This window comes from Erithacus rubecula (assembly GCF_903797595.1).
Source record: "Erithacus rubecula genome assembly, chromosome: 9".
Lineage (NCBI taxonomy): Eukaryota > Metazoa > Chordata > Aves > Passeriformes > Muscicapidae > Erithacus > Erithacus rubecula.
In genome coordinates this window covers 17,208,303-17,223,000 of record NC_136660.1, presented here as the reverse complement: position 1 = coordinate 17,223,000, position 14,698 = coordinate 17,208,303, and the positions used below count along the sequence as shown (strand labels likewise).

Below are 14,698 nucleotides of genomic sequence, written 5' to 3'. Positions count from 1 at the left end.
ATTTTTGCCATAACGCCTGTCTCCCACGACAACTTCTTTCTGCCTTGGGCACTGCCACCCCTGAGCTCTAACCACCTCTGGGCTCCAGTCGCTCCCAGCCTGCGGGAGAGGCTGAGCAGGACGCGCAGCGATGCTCCGGAATGCGGCTGGGCTGTCCCGGCCCCCGGCCGGCTTCCCTGCCCGCCGGCGGCGGAGTGCCGTGCCGCGCTCCCGCTGTGCTGCCCCGAGGGCAGTCCGACAGGGCAGGAGGGAGGAACGCCCGCCCTGTGCCCCGGCGGCGCCGGGCACGGGTCCCTAACCTCGGTCCCTCGCTAGCAGCAGCCTTTGCCATCTCGGTATCCCGGAACAGGAAAGTCCCAGTTCAGCTTGCCCCCCATAAGATCCTGTCTCCCTCCTCCCGCTCCCCTCCCTCTGCCCCTTCCTGCCTTTGGGCCGTGCGAGGGGAGCCTCTTCTCTCCTTGCGGGACGGGGCTGAGGCTCTCGGGGCAGCCGCCGAGGCGGCAGGGAATGGGGACTGGGCTCTGGTCTCGCCTGGGCTGAGACCTCTGCCCGAAGCCAGCGCTCCGGCGCCCCGCGGGCAGGGCTGCCTTGAGCTCTCGGGGTTGAGCTGAGATCCTGAAGTTAGTTGGGTTTTTTTGTTGTTGTTGTTGTTTTTGGGGTTTATTTTTGTCTTATTTTGAGTTGATTTTTTTTTCCCTCTGCTCTCGGTGCTTCCGAAGTGCCTGTAAGATTTGCAGAGGGAGAGAGAGACTGGGGGAGGAGGAAGAATTAAGGAGAGGGAAAAGATGGCGAGTTGCTGGAGCAGTGCGGAGAGAGCGGCATTTTTGTGCTGCTTTTTGCTGGCAATGGGGAGCCTAATCTGCTGCGCCCGGCCGGAGGAGGAGGAAGAGCAAGAAGAGCAGCGCTCCTGTCACGGTGCCTTTGATCTCTACTTCGTCCTGGATAAGTAAGTGACAGTCGCATTTAAAAACGTTTATTCACCCTTCAGTGACTCCGTGCAGCAGTGGGGATGTTCTTTCTTTCTTTCTTTCTTTCTTTCTTTCTTTCTTTCTTTCTTTCTTTCTTTCTTTCTTTCTTTCTTTCTTTCTTTCTTTCTTTCTTTCTTTCTTTCTTTCTTCTTTCTTTCTTTCTTTCTTTCTTTCTTCTTCCTTCCTTCCTTCCTTCCTTCCTTCCTTCCTTCCTTCCTTCCTTCCTTCCTTCCTTCCTTCCTTCCTTCCTTCCTTCCTTCCTTCCTTCCTTCCTTCCTTCCTTCCTTCCTTCCTTCCTTCCTTCCTTCCTTCCTTCCTTCCTTCCTTCCTTCCTTCCTTCCTTCCTTCCCTTCCTTCCTTCCTTCCTTCCTTCCTTCCTTCCTTCCTTCCTTCCTTCCTTCCTTCCTTCCTTCCTTCCTTCCTTCCTTCCTTCCTTCCTTCCTTCCTTCCTTCCTTCCTTCCTTCCTTCCTTCCTTCCTTCCTTCCTTCCTTCCTTCCTTCCTTCCTTCCTTCCTTCCTTCCTTCCTTCCTTCCTTCCTTCCTTCCTTCCTTCCTTCCTTCCTTCCTTCCTTCCTTCCTTCCTTCCTTCCTTTCCCCTGTCTTCCCAGACGACTTCTCCTGATACCAAATGTGACGTGCAGAGCTTGTTCCTTATTTTTGGTCCCCAAAACTTGCACACTTCCCAAGTGGACCATTTAGGGGAGCAGTGTCCTTTATGCTGAATTAGTTGTGCATGCAAACCTGGGGAATTGGGTTGCTTTCAGGTTGTAGCATGTGGGGTGTGGGCTGAGAGTGTTGAATTTGAGGGGATGTTGGCCAGTGCCCCCATCATTCCTGGAGTTTTGTGTCACGACTTGGGCTGTGTGCAGAGATGTCACTTGTGGGACTTAGCAGTGCTAGGACCATGCAGACCTACCTAAAGTACCAGACTGCTTATATGGAGTGGTTTTATTTTTACAAGTTCGCTTAATAAGAACAAGGTTTTATAAAACCTATTTTTGCTCAGCTTCTTTGGAGTTTTCTAAACCTGTGTTTGAGTTGCATCTATTAAAATAGGTTGTAAAATACTTCTTTTTAATACAATATCAGCTGAATTCAGGTATGGTGGGGGGATATTATTGAGCTCGCATGTGTAGGCATGTTTTAGCAAGCACTAGCAAAGCAAGTGGTAAACTGGTGCACCCACAGGTGTTTCCAGAAGCCACAAATTTCTCTTTTTTTCTGGTGTACTGCTCTGGCTTGACAGAGGGTTGAACCAAGGGATTAACTCAAGGAGTAAATTGTTAGTGTCCCACTGAGTGATGGCTGTGTTATCTAATACGTCCTGGGTTACCTGTGTGACAGGGCATTATGAAAGATGGAAGACTTGTGATTCTTGCCCTGAGGCCAGGTATAAAATCAGCATTGTTCTATTTCCCAGCCGGGAGAATGGATCAATCCATAAGGCCCTCTGTAGAGCCTGCAAGAGGCAGAAAGTCACTATCACTCAAGATGAATATTTCATTAAATAGTGATTCTGGTTTTAGAGCAAAAGAAGCTGAAGATCAAAGGGATTCTGCCTTTCTAAAAGATACAGTAATGCACCATGTGGTCATTGGTTTGTTTTTCTTTTGCTTAGTACTTGTTCCTGAAGTAACCTTTGTGTCTGGAAAGGCCTCTGTGGGGGGCTAGTGTTATTTCTCAAATGAATTCCTGCCAGGCATCCTAGGAGTGACTGGCACTGTCATTATGCCCAGTTCCCACACTGAATTCCCTGTAACAATGAATGTTGGTGATTGCAGTATGGCTTCTCTGTCTTCTATAGTGCAGTTCCTTGTTACAGGGACATTGAGTACCCCTAGCAATCTCAACACTGTGCCCCTATGCTGCTTTTTATCTGTATTTCAGAAACCTCTTTATTGGCTGTGCTATTTCCATTCATGTTGTATTCAAGGAGATAAAAGCAGAGAAGAGAGCAATTTGCTCAGAGATAATGATCTTCAAACACTGGGAAGTTGATCATCTAAGCAAGTTCCTCTCTAGTACTCTGGACCTGAAATAATGTGTTTTCTTATTGCAAGCCACAGATCTTTCATTTTGTTTCAGATGCTGTCCATTCACTACAGTGGTCCACTGGAAACTGGATATGATCATGGTTGAAGCAATTGGGGCTCCAGTGGGAAAGTTCTCTTTAGCTTCAATTGCAAACTGAGTCTTTTAAGAGCTTTGAGAGTTATACCAAAGCATTCCCCTTTGGTAAAATCTTGTGTTAAGTGTTATTTGGGTCTCTGAGTAGTTTTAGAATCTGTCCCTGCTCGTACTAAGTCTGTAACAATGTGGCGGCAAAGCTGCTTTTGGTCTCAATGAGATTGCATTACAACCCATATGGGCAATATTAGAGTGCCAGATCTTGGGAGCCATAGGTCCCATGCTGGCTGAGGGTGTATTTATCCCAGCTGTATTCTGTGACATCTGGCACAACACAAGGAGCTTTATGGAGGCAGGGAGGACTGGTTCAGTGGGTCTTGGGACAGTTCATCAGGAAGGAGCTAGATAGTGTTAAGAATTCATTAGTGTTGAGGACAGTCAGGGTATTTCAGATAGGGAGAAGACAGGAAGCCAATCAGAAGCATCTGGTAAATCTGTAAATGCAGTGAACAATTCTTTTTAGTATTGGATCCATGCTGACATGTATCTGTGAAAAATTCCGTCTCTAATTTCAAGTGGGAGAAACCCCAGTAAAACCCAGCCATATGCACCACAAAGTATACCCCTATGGCTTGGGGTTTGCCTCCCTTTGTTGGTTCCCTGCCAGTCTGGAGTTAGATGCATTCAGTCTTCTTTAACACTGGGAATAAAATACTGGTTGTGTGAAAACACCAGTGACCCTGTAGTGAGCTGAATGACAGCTCCTGCCTCTAAAAGTCCGCCTGGCTGAACCACAATGACTTTAAGTCTGCTTTGCTTTGCTTCCCAGTAGAAAAATGTAATCACACATCAGTAGGAGGCAATCTGGAAGAAGACAACAAACCTTTCCCTTATGCAGCATGTGTTACTGCAATGACTTTATTGGGGCATGATTTTTCCTTTTCATTCTGCCAGGCAAAGACTGTGAGGATTTAATCCTGCAGGCAGCAACCATCAGATGGAAAAGATCATCTTCTGGTGAAGTTATTGGTATAATATATGTGCTGCCAATTTCAAAAAAAAAAAACCCAACAACTTGCTGTTTCCTTACAATTTTTCTCTGCCTGAAGTTGATTGCAGTCCTTCATGTTGACTCCGTAGGATAAGCAAGATCAGAGCAGTGCCACTAAATCTTAGATGCCTGAAAAAGTGGCATAATGAAAGGGAAAAGCAGCATGTGTGAGAGGGATTCCAGCCATCATCCTCGTTAGGATTGGCTGGCCGTGCCAGAGCTACATTAGGACTTCCTTGTCTCTGGGCATGCTTAAATGAGGAAATCTCTTGGAGCTGGGAGAACCGGGTATTTGCTGGCTGCAAAGGCAGCTGCCTAGAGTCTGCAGTCTTGCTCTGTCTCTGTCTTGTGCTTTATGAGTTGTGCAGGCCTGAGCTTGTTTAGAGGCATAGTGGAAAACTTTAAAGTATCATAATGAAGCGGCAAAAATTCTTCTGTTTGCAACTAAGTCACTCTCTGCATGAGGTAAGGCAGTAAGCTGGCACGCACACCCATCTCTCCCATGGCATGTAGTAAGACCAACTCACTTGTGATAGCAAAGTTCTCATTTTTACCTTTAAACAACATAAAAATCTCTTTAGCTTTTAAGCCAGACATAATGGATTGTTGAGTAGTTGTCACTTTCTTTGGTTGCTTCATTTGCTTAGGTTGTCCCAGTTCACAAAGAACTTGTTTCTGTCCCATCCCAAACTGTGGAGCACAGGCCCTGTTTGGGATTTGATTGCTTGACCATCAGGTCTTCTAGTGGCATACTTGTGCTCAAGAATGTAAATAACTCCCTTTCATCCTGCTTTGTTGTTAACATCCAGCTGTTGTTTGTAATCAAACTGAATTGCACTTGAAGAGAAGAAAGGATGACTGACCTCTAATGTTTCCTAATTATAACAGTGCCTGGTAACATCATTATGATTGCTTATTAATGCAACAAATAAAAACCTCTTTAAAGTGAGGACTTATACTTAGCATAAATATCTGCTCCTGGCAATGTTTGACATGATAGATCTGAGCTGCAGAGTTATCTGTGTTGTAATTCACATATGAAGCAATTTATTGATTATTTTTGACTGTCAGATAGACAAAAGTATTTTCTTATTTTTCCTATTTGGGATGTTTGCTAAATGTTGTCCAGATTTTGAGAAAAAATGACCTGTACAGAAAATATTTCCTTTTTCTACAGCACAGATCACAGCAGGCGAAATATATTGATAAAGTCTTGGCTGGTTTTATTGGGTTATAACTGATATGTTGGGGAGTTTGGCTTAACTGCATTTTCTTAAGTCCTCATCTTCCCCTTGAACTTCTGTATAGGCCCTCTTTGTCTCTCTGGGCCTGCACCAATATTGCCCTCCACATCAATTTCACTGTGTCTCCTGTGCTCCCAAGAGCATCCATGTCACCAGCGACTTTGGTAAAGACATCAGTACAATGTGCCCAGTCTCTTGCTTGTAATCCATTTTGCAGCTGCCTCTTTCGATTTGGTAAGCCTTGCTCCAGAGGTGAATGTCACTGGTGGGGAAGAGCACAACCTCTGATTAGGTGGGAATTAGCTACCCTGTTTAATATCCTTCCTGAGTTTGTTTTTTGAGCCTGTGTCACCCTTCTCAACTTGCCATTGAAAAGGCAGTGGGTGTGGGAAATGTCAGGAGGGAAACAGGTTGATCCTTCCTGATTTGCCAAAAGCTTTCAGAACAAAAGCATTTCAGGAGTTGCTATTTAAGATCACCTTCTAGAATTTTAAGACTACTGAAGGGAATTGCTGATCTCCATGTGTGTTTTGTTTCTTTTCACAATATACTATATTTAAAGCAACCAAAGAGCATTTGGTAAACACATTATTTGCCCTCCCCCCCCCCCCCCCCCCATGACTTTCTTGCTAATGAATTGAATGAATTTAGCACTCATGAATTACAAACACTACTGAGAGCAAATATTTTTTGCCTTAGGGTCTCACTGCAGCCTTGTGCTTCTTTTCCTGCCTCATGTAGTCCCAGCCTAAGACCATTAGGATGAAGTTCAACCTATGGGAACTTCCGCAGCTTCTCTGTCCAGGCTATCTGTTTCTCTAAGAATATCTACCTCTACTGTAGCCAGACTTCAGTTTATTGTAAGATGTAGAACCTGATGCCAGTCAGCTGAGAGGAGTTGCTGTCTGAACAAAAGTATCAGCTTTGTTCCTTTGACGACATTGTTTTCTGCATGTGTATTTAAAAGTGGTTGTCTGTCTTCCTCCTTTGCTCTAAGTTGTAAGCAATTTTGCCTGTAAGCAAAAATTTAATGTTTTCAAAATGTTATCTGTTGGTATTTTGCCTTTGTGTCTTCCTTTGTTGTGGTTATATTGCAGTCAGTGCTATGATTCACTTACAACCAGGTATAATTGCTTGGAATTCTCCAAAGCAATTTTTTATTCTGTTTCAGACATACCTATGTGATTTGGTCCAGGTTTTATTGTTTGTATTTTGTCTGATATTTTTCTGCCGACTTTGGCTTCTTTCAGGAAAAAAAAAAAAAAAGAAATATTCAGGAAAATCAATTCTCCTTTCTTTAATCCAAGAAAAAAATTCTTTATGAAACACAAGGCAAAGCTAATGGGTAATGATTATTTGACATAAAACATGTACAGTTAACGGGAAGAAAAAGCCATGGCAGCTTGTCATTTGCAGTCTATTTATGCATGTAACTAAATCTGATTTATTTGGGGCTTGAGCCAAGGAAGTTAACCGTAAGATTCCCACTGACCTAGGATTTTTATTTGTGTGTTCAGTGATTGAGAATTTCACTACTTTTGTCTGGGTTTGCAGGCCAAATTCAGTATTGGAAACTGAATTTGTATGAGGTGTAGTAGGACCCAATCTTCCCATCTCAAATGCAGAAATGAATTGACTCCTGTGAACTATTAGCAGCTCTGGAGTTGTATATCCCTGCTCCTGCCTATCATTTGCACCTTTTTAAGAGTGTTGCAGCATGGCTGGGATTGTCTGCCTTTCTTTGCTCCCTATGCTGTGCTGAAGAGTACCAGGATGCTCAGAGTGGGTCTTCTTGCCCTGATGCTGCTCAGAGCATCCCTGGAGCTTCACAGAGTTGGATGCAGTGTGAGCATGGCTTCTGAATTCTACTTTGTGCCCTGTTCTTGGTGAAGAACTTAGCAAGAGGCTGTAGTATGGCACCAGGTGAATAGGATTTGTGAATGAGGTGGATGACTGTAGGATCAAAGGGCAGTGTTTAGTTTGAGGCATGATTTCATAGAAAGCTGTAATATTGCTGCAGACTTTATCCATAGGACAAAAGCTATGAAATTAATGGTTTTGGTCATGAAACATTTTGTATTCAACTACTTTGGGTCGTGTACTCAGATGCTGGCCTGGGATTAAAACCCATTTTGCAATCACTCCTCTGCATCTTCCCCTCCCCATTCCAGTCCTTGTCTTGTCCATTAATGTTACAAGTACTCTGAAGCAAGGACTGTCTCAGAATGGCTGTCTCTGCCCATGTTTCTAATTGCCTCTGGAGCAGATGATAGAAACTAGTCCTTCCTTGCCTGGATGAATCACCCAGTCAAGGTTCCCTCCATGCTTGCAAGATGCATTGTTTGGGAGAGGAGGATTCTTGTCACTTTTAATGCTCTGGTGGCTCAGAAGGGAGCAGAGGGGTGGATGAACACTCGGGCATGCATGTCTGAAACCACAACAAACTCAGTGCCCCAGGGTTTGCTTTTATTGCAGAGCCATTATTAGCCATGTGCAGGAATTCTGTTGTCTACAGTGTGGCTGTAGCCACAAAGAGCTCTCCAAATAACAACAGTGTCACATTTGTGAGCAATGGACAATGTACAGGGCCACCATTAGCTTAAGAGGGTAGAGAGTTACAGGGACCTACAAACTTAAGAACTCTTGTAGTTCCCTTACACCATATTTAGACTAAACCCAGCATCAGTAATAATGTTTCTTTTACTTGCTTCAGAATGTCTGGAATTGCTGCCTTCATCTAATCTGTAATGGAGGCAAATGGGCAAGGGGATGTGTGTGTGTGGAACAGGACAAGGAGCAGCTCTGTGCTTGCAAGGGGTTTCACTCTGTCACTTTCAGCAGGGATGAAAGGCTCTGGGTCCTGCTGCCTTCTTTGTGTACATATGGTAATAAAAATATTTACTGTTTGGGTAATGTTAGGGTTTTAACTTTCACTGCAAAGCTAGATGATTGCTGTATATTGTGCTGGGTTGATCCATGTGGGCTCCTGACAGGGAATTCAGCAGTAGCTGTGGAACACGTGCTCTGGGACAGACACAACTGGCCCTCCTGCTATTTGCCTGCTGAAGTGACTGGGCTGAGAGTGGCACCCCTTATGCCAGGGTTGTGCTGCTTCATTTCTCCAGGCTCCAGCTTCCACTGCTACTGGGAGCCTCTTAGGAAGGAAGACAAAGCTCCCAACCTTTCTTGTTCTTTGTTTTCACAAACATCAGTGAAATACTTCAGATTGGTTAGGCACAATTCTAACATGCTGAGGGTTTTTATGCTGACACAGAGCTCTGCTAAACCAGAAGGAATCACTCCAAAGTTGGCAGGAGTGGAATCAAGCCTTGGAATCACATCACTTCCTTCCACCCCCAGAAATACTCACTGACCTCCTCTTTTCTCCTCCCACCAAGCAGTAGCAATATAAAATTAAGGAAAACAGCAGCAGCAGGAGCTGCAGCAGCAGCTGGTCCTCCAAGCCCAGTCCTGATGTGGCTGGGAGGACATTCTTTCCTGTATTGTGGTTTGCTGACTTTTCTCTTTGTCTTGTGGGTAATGGGAAGAGAGCTCATGGAGCAGGGAGCATGCTCAAGGCAAATGGCTTCTGTGGTGGTTTTTTTTAACTTCATTTGGGCTGAATTCGAGTCCCAATTGCATAGGTATAAACCAGGGGAAATTTTGCTGCTTCTCTGGTCCCACTCCTGGTTTACCCTAGCGAAAGCAGCTGCAGAAACAGGCTCTGAGATGCTTTCTGGAACATTCCAGCTGCCCACAGCAGCTGTTTATCACTGTGTACTTTCCTTCACCATGAGAATTATGTCACCTCTGAGGGCTAAAGCCTCACCATCCTGCTTGATTCCAAAAGGTACCCAAACTGCTTGTCAGCTGTGGGTCACTATTCACTTTGCAGAGAGCACTGGGCTGGCTGGGCTTCTTCAGCAGGGAAAGTGCAGGGAGGAGGGCCAGGGCCAGGGCAGGGTGGTGGCATCCTTTGATTGATGTGAGGAGCTGAGCTGGGTGGTTGATGGCTGAAAGTAGGGAACCTCAGAGGTGTGAACCTGCAAGATGGATCTGGCTGCAGCACAGATTTTTTATTTTTTTTTTTTAAGATAGCCACAGTGCTATTGTGGTAGACCTATTGGTACAAACCTCCACAATAGGATACATTAGATTCCCTACCTGTGTCACTTTCCCAGGGCTTGCCCCAGGTGCTGATGGTGTCACACCCCAGTGCTGGTCATTGAATTTTCCTAGTCTGATCCAGCCACAAGGAGCAGCAAGTTACTTTATGCTGATAGTAACAGTGATTCTGCAGTGTGGAAGATAAGATTCCAATGGCAGTGAAATGGCTCAGGATTTTCAATAGTATAGGGCAGTTCTGTTTGTCAGTGGTGACATTCATATTTGATGACATTTGACAACTTAGTATATAATTTAGCAAATATTTTGTTGTTGTAATTTTTTGTTTAATCTGCCTTTAAAATTGCCATTGCAAATAAAAGTCCTTTACAAATAGCTTTACAAACAGGGATATTTAGAGGGAAGCTTGGGAGAGGGGAAATCAGGTTCTTCTATAAGCCACCCCCACTGGTGTTCATGAGGGATTTGACATACTGGCATTGATGGCATTTTGGCACCATTTGCAGTGGGAGATGAGACCTGGGCTTGGAGGAATGTGGTGTGGGGAGAGTGATTAAATGCTGACCACTTCACTGGTACTCCCTCTATGGGATTCTGAAACTAACATTTTCTTGCCAATATTTTTGTCTGGCCTTGACTTTTCCCTGTTGATAGATTGGGACACTTGTGACACTTCCCAGCTGGTAAGCAACATGTGGGTGCAGAATTCCCCTCAGGGGTGAAGGACACCCACTGCTATGCTGAAGTAACTCTGCTCTGCAGGGCTGCAGCTCTGTAATGTAGAGCTGGGCACTCTGAGAGCACAGAATGCTTCCTGTGAGGACTAATCCATGACACAGATCTCCCTAGCTTTTCAGGGGTGGGCACCTACTGATTATCATAGTCAATCCTCTTCTGGCTGTGCCCTTTCCAAGAAAAAAAAAAAAAAAAGGAGGGGGAGAAAAACAAGTAATTCTTACAGTTCTAAGAAGGTACTGGAAATGTTGGTTTGTTGCAGTTTGAAAGAAATTTTGCTGCTACTTATTTTCTGGATTGCATCAGTGCATCTGCAGCTGGCAGTAGAAATTTGATACCTCATGTAAAATAGGTTAGTCTTTTCCAAGAAAGAAATTATGGTTATTCTGTAAGGGGAATTGACTTCATTGAAAATTTTAGGAGTTGAATTTAAGTCAGATGGCAAGCTCAGAATGAAATTGAAAGTGTCAGCCTCGAGAGGGGGAAAGAATTTTTAAAAAGTTTGGGAGCTGGGGATGCATCTTAGATTCAAGGAAATCTTTGACTTCATTGTTTAGAGATTTAGCTTGGGACTTTCATAAAAAGCATGGGGACCTGTAGGTGTTGATAGGGTTAATTTGGTAATAGTGCCAGCACCTTTCACTGGTGCTGTTGACAAATGATAAAGATGTTTCGTAGCACATACAAACTGAGGATTATAGAGGAACCAGAGCCTTGGTTTGAGAAGTCCCCAGTGCTTGGTTGCCTTCCCTTGCTGCCTGGAAATTTCTTCATTCTTTGATAACCAGTTTGTTCTGTGAATGAATCATCAGTTCTCCAGAGGAGCAGTGTGAAAGCACAGGGTTACACAAGCCAGTTTATTCTAGCTTATGTACTTCAGGAGACTCCTTTGGTCCTTGTCCCTTTATCTTTGCCCTTCTCCACTCCACCAGCACTGCTGCAGGCAGTGCCATCCTACATTGCACACATGGGTTTCTGTGTCTGGTATACAAGGGCATGAGTGACTGGCATAAGATCACTTGGAAAGCCCGTAGTAGAACTGAGAATTAAAAAATGTAATTGTTTTCTCATGTTTCCACAGAAAAATGCCTAGCAGCATTTAGAGGAATCCTACTGCTTTATAGTAGTTGACTTTCAGAAGTTTTTTTTTTTTTATTTCTGCATCCAAGCCACTGTGATTTTGTGTATGTGCCATTGTTTCATTTATCTTTCTTTTTATTTGCCTAAGATACCTGATAGATGAGTTCAGCAAACAAGGAAAGCAAATGGATCATTCTTTCATAAGCACCACAGTCCTAGAGAGGGCTTTTAAAATCATTGACTTTCATGCTTTGTAGCCTTTTTAATATCTTAAAAGTGTATGGCATAGATCAGTGTGATAGAAATCTATAATTTATTGTAGGGTTCCTGTGTGCAAGGCTCTGTTTGAGATCTCAGTTCCATCAGACTGTGGGGGTCCCTGCTAAGACTTGGCAGAAAAAAGCCAGGGAGTGCCAGTAATGTAGTTTTATATAATGGAAACGGCAGCATGAATGAGTAAGTCTTCTGCATGTAACTAAGTTGTCTAAGTTTTCACAAGAAATTCATAATAGAGCCAGGGCTTGACTGCCCAGAACATTAGTCCAGCAAATTAAGCAAAAGTACTGCCTTTCTCTTCAGAATTATTTCAAAAAGCTTTCTCTTTTGAAACAAACAGTAATTCATGGAAACATTCTCCCACGCATTCTGGGAGAACAGATCAGTCAAGACTTTGTGTGGTGCAAGGGCAGAGCTGTGCTCTAGGAAAGCAAATAATCTGGTAACAGATAATTTAAGGAAGTCAAATAAAATTAATTAAACTAGAAGAAAATATTTATTTTTATGCTATAAAAGAAACACAAGCAAATGGAAAGGTTACTGAGTTTGTTTCAAAATTTTATAGTAAACCATTTCAGACCTCTTTCTACTTGTCTTTGAGTCAGTGAGTTTTGTAATCATGGTTCTTATTGCAGCTTTCAACAGAACTCTATGTAATTCGTGTCCCTAACCACATCTGGAGCAGGCCAGGCTTAAAATTCAAAGTGGAACTAGGAATTTCACTGCCAAGAAAGCTTAATGCAATCAATTATGTTTTGTATGCAGATCTGGAAGTGTCAAAAATCATTGGACTGAGATTTACTCCTTTGTGGAAAGCCTAGCTGAGAAGTTCATAAGGTAAAGTTTTTTTTAATGATACTTTAATTTCCCTTTTTTTTTGTTTTTGTTTTTTTTGTTCAGTGCTTATTAGTAAATGAATTTTTTCTTGAAGTAGTGAATGTGATGTGGATCTGATTTGTTCTTCTCTTTCAGTCCAATGTTGCGGATGTCTTTCATTGTTTTCTCCTCACGAGGCACTACAATCATGAAACTAACAGAGAACAGGCAAGTACCTCCCACAGCATTTTCAGAAATGCCCTCCATCCCTTCTCTCAAACAGTGAGTGTCCCCATACCCAGAGTTTGGAGGTCTGTCTTGGTCCTTGGTGTGGCACCAACCAATATCCTCTCCCCCATTCCCAACTGGAGGAGGGCTTAGAAGGACTTTGGGTGTCCCATTTCAATTTTCTTTCCAGCTTAGTGAGAGGAAGGCAGCACTGGGCTGTCTGCTCTTTACTGTGCTATTTCAGGGGGAAGCTGCAGTTCCAGCTGAAGATCCAGGTACATACTTGCTATCCCCAGCTACCCAAGTAAGGACAGTTTTTGTGGAAGAGATCTTGAACTGGTGAGCAAAGGAATGTATGAGAGGTCCCCAGTGCCCTGGGAAGGGACTCAAAGCACTGACCTTTACACCAGCAGCTGGTTGTCCCCAGTGCTGCAACAGGACTTTGCCAGGTTGTGGCACCCCTTTCCTGGACTGCCTGCAAACAGCACCTGTGCCAGGGGTAGTTTGCAAAGCCAATTGACAATCTTTGTTAGAAAAAAAGTGGAGCAAAATTCTGGTTGCCAAATTCACAACCAAATTGTTTCTTTAAAAACAAATGGATAAAAACCCCCGCACCACCACTGAAGTCAATGCCAAGAAAAAAAATCCTTACCCTCTGAAATATTATTTTTTAAATTTAATTTTTTTTTATACATTTAAATCCCTGTCACTGAGGTGTTTCAAAGTTTTTGGGGTTTTTTTTTCATTTCAGCTTTAAGCCTTTGCTTTTGGTGCTGCTGCTGTCTGTATGAGAGGGCCTCAATAGTACAGGGGACCCTATGGAGCAGAAAGAACAGCTACTCCCTCAAATTTGTACTGCAGGGACTGGTCCGAAGCCAACTACCCTGCAGGGCTCTTGCATTTCTACTGGCTCCCCTGAATTTTGTTTCAGGTCTTCATCATGTATCTTGGTAGCAGAGTTGAAATTTGCTTACTTTTCTGTGGGTGAATTTGCTCTTTGCAATGTGGAAAGTAGACAGGACCCCTCGGTCCATATGGTATTAGTGTGTTCCCTGTCCTAAAATCTTGTTCTCTGTATGGATCACTGTGTGTCTTTTCAGCTCATTTGATACTTCAAAAGGGTAAGAATGTGCTTTTTGTGCTAAGGACATTCCCTAGTCCAAGCTCCTGATTTTTACCTTAATCCCATATAGTCTCCTGTATTCTCTGTAACTGTGGTTGTCACCTAAAATACCCAGTTGCAAAATAGAGTTTAGAAAGGTTCTTGCTATTCTCCTAAAGAAAGATTGCCCCATGGCATCTGGAGATGATGTTTGAACTGCCTGTGTCTTATCTGTTGAATATTTTTACCTGGTGTTCCATTAGTATAATGAGAACCCTTGTCAAGAATCAGGGTGTTTTGGTGATCAATTAAATAATTAATGTCCCTGAGGAATCCTCTTGTTAGTACATATTTGGGGAGTAGGAAGCTGTGCCACAGGGGTCATGACATGCAAGTGCTTCTGTTTCCAGGAGTAATCTGTGCCCCATGAAAGTTAATGAGTCCCTGGCCTAGGATAGGAAATTCTCCTCATTCCCATCCTGCTCTCTTATCTTTTGGCTTCTGTCGTTAAAATGGAAAAATCCTAATCCAGACTGTCCTGATGATTAATTCAATACAGAGTTTTATTTTGTCCCATTTTTTTGACAGGGTCATAAGCTTTTAAACCCTGTTTCATTCTGCAGTTTGTTTAAATTTAATGTCTGGCATTGGCTTTAATTCAATTTTATCCTGGCTGAGAACATATGAGAATGAGGGAGCAGGGATGGAATTCCGTCTTTATAATATGTTACCATAATGCTGTACCCTGTGTCTGGGTACAGACACCCCTATGGGTGTTTGGCTGATAAATAGTGGAATTTGAAAAAAAAAATCTTATTTCAACCAGTGTTCTAGCTGATGTGCATGCACTCTGTGCAGTTGATTGACAGGCTGCATAATCTAGTTGTGGTACAGGAATATCTCAACAAAAGCGAAAAATAACTTCTAATAAAATGTTCTCCTGGGA

The 14,698-nt window shown here is 43.4% G+C and overlaps 1 protein-coding gene across 1 annotated transcript in view; it reads left to right on the top strand.

Annotated features, from left to right (window-relative positions):
- Positions 1 to 220: 220 nt before the first annotated feature.
- The window catches only part of ANTXRL (ANTXR like), a 53,074-nt gene continuing 38,596 nt past the window's right edge, over positions 221 to 14,698 (top strand). Inside the window, exons 1-3 of the mRNA XM_079311910.1 lie at positions 221 to 946; positions 12,372 to 12,443; positions 12,579 to 12,650. Coding sequence (XP_079168036.1) covers positions 786 to 946; positions 12,372 to 12,443; positions 12,579 to 12,650 — 305 coding nt within the window. The 5' untranslated portion in view covers positions 221 to 785. The remainder of the gene's footprint in view (positions 947 to 12,371; positions 12,444 to 12,578; positions 12,651 to 14,698) is intronic.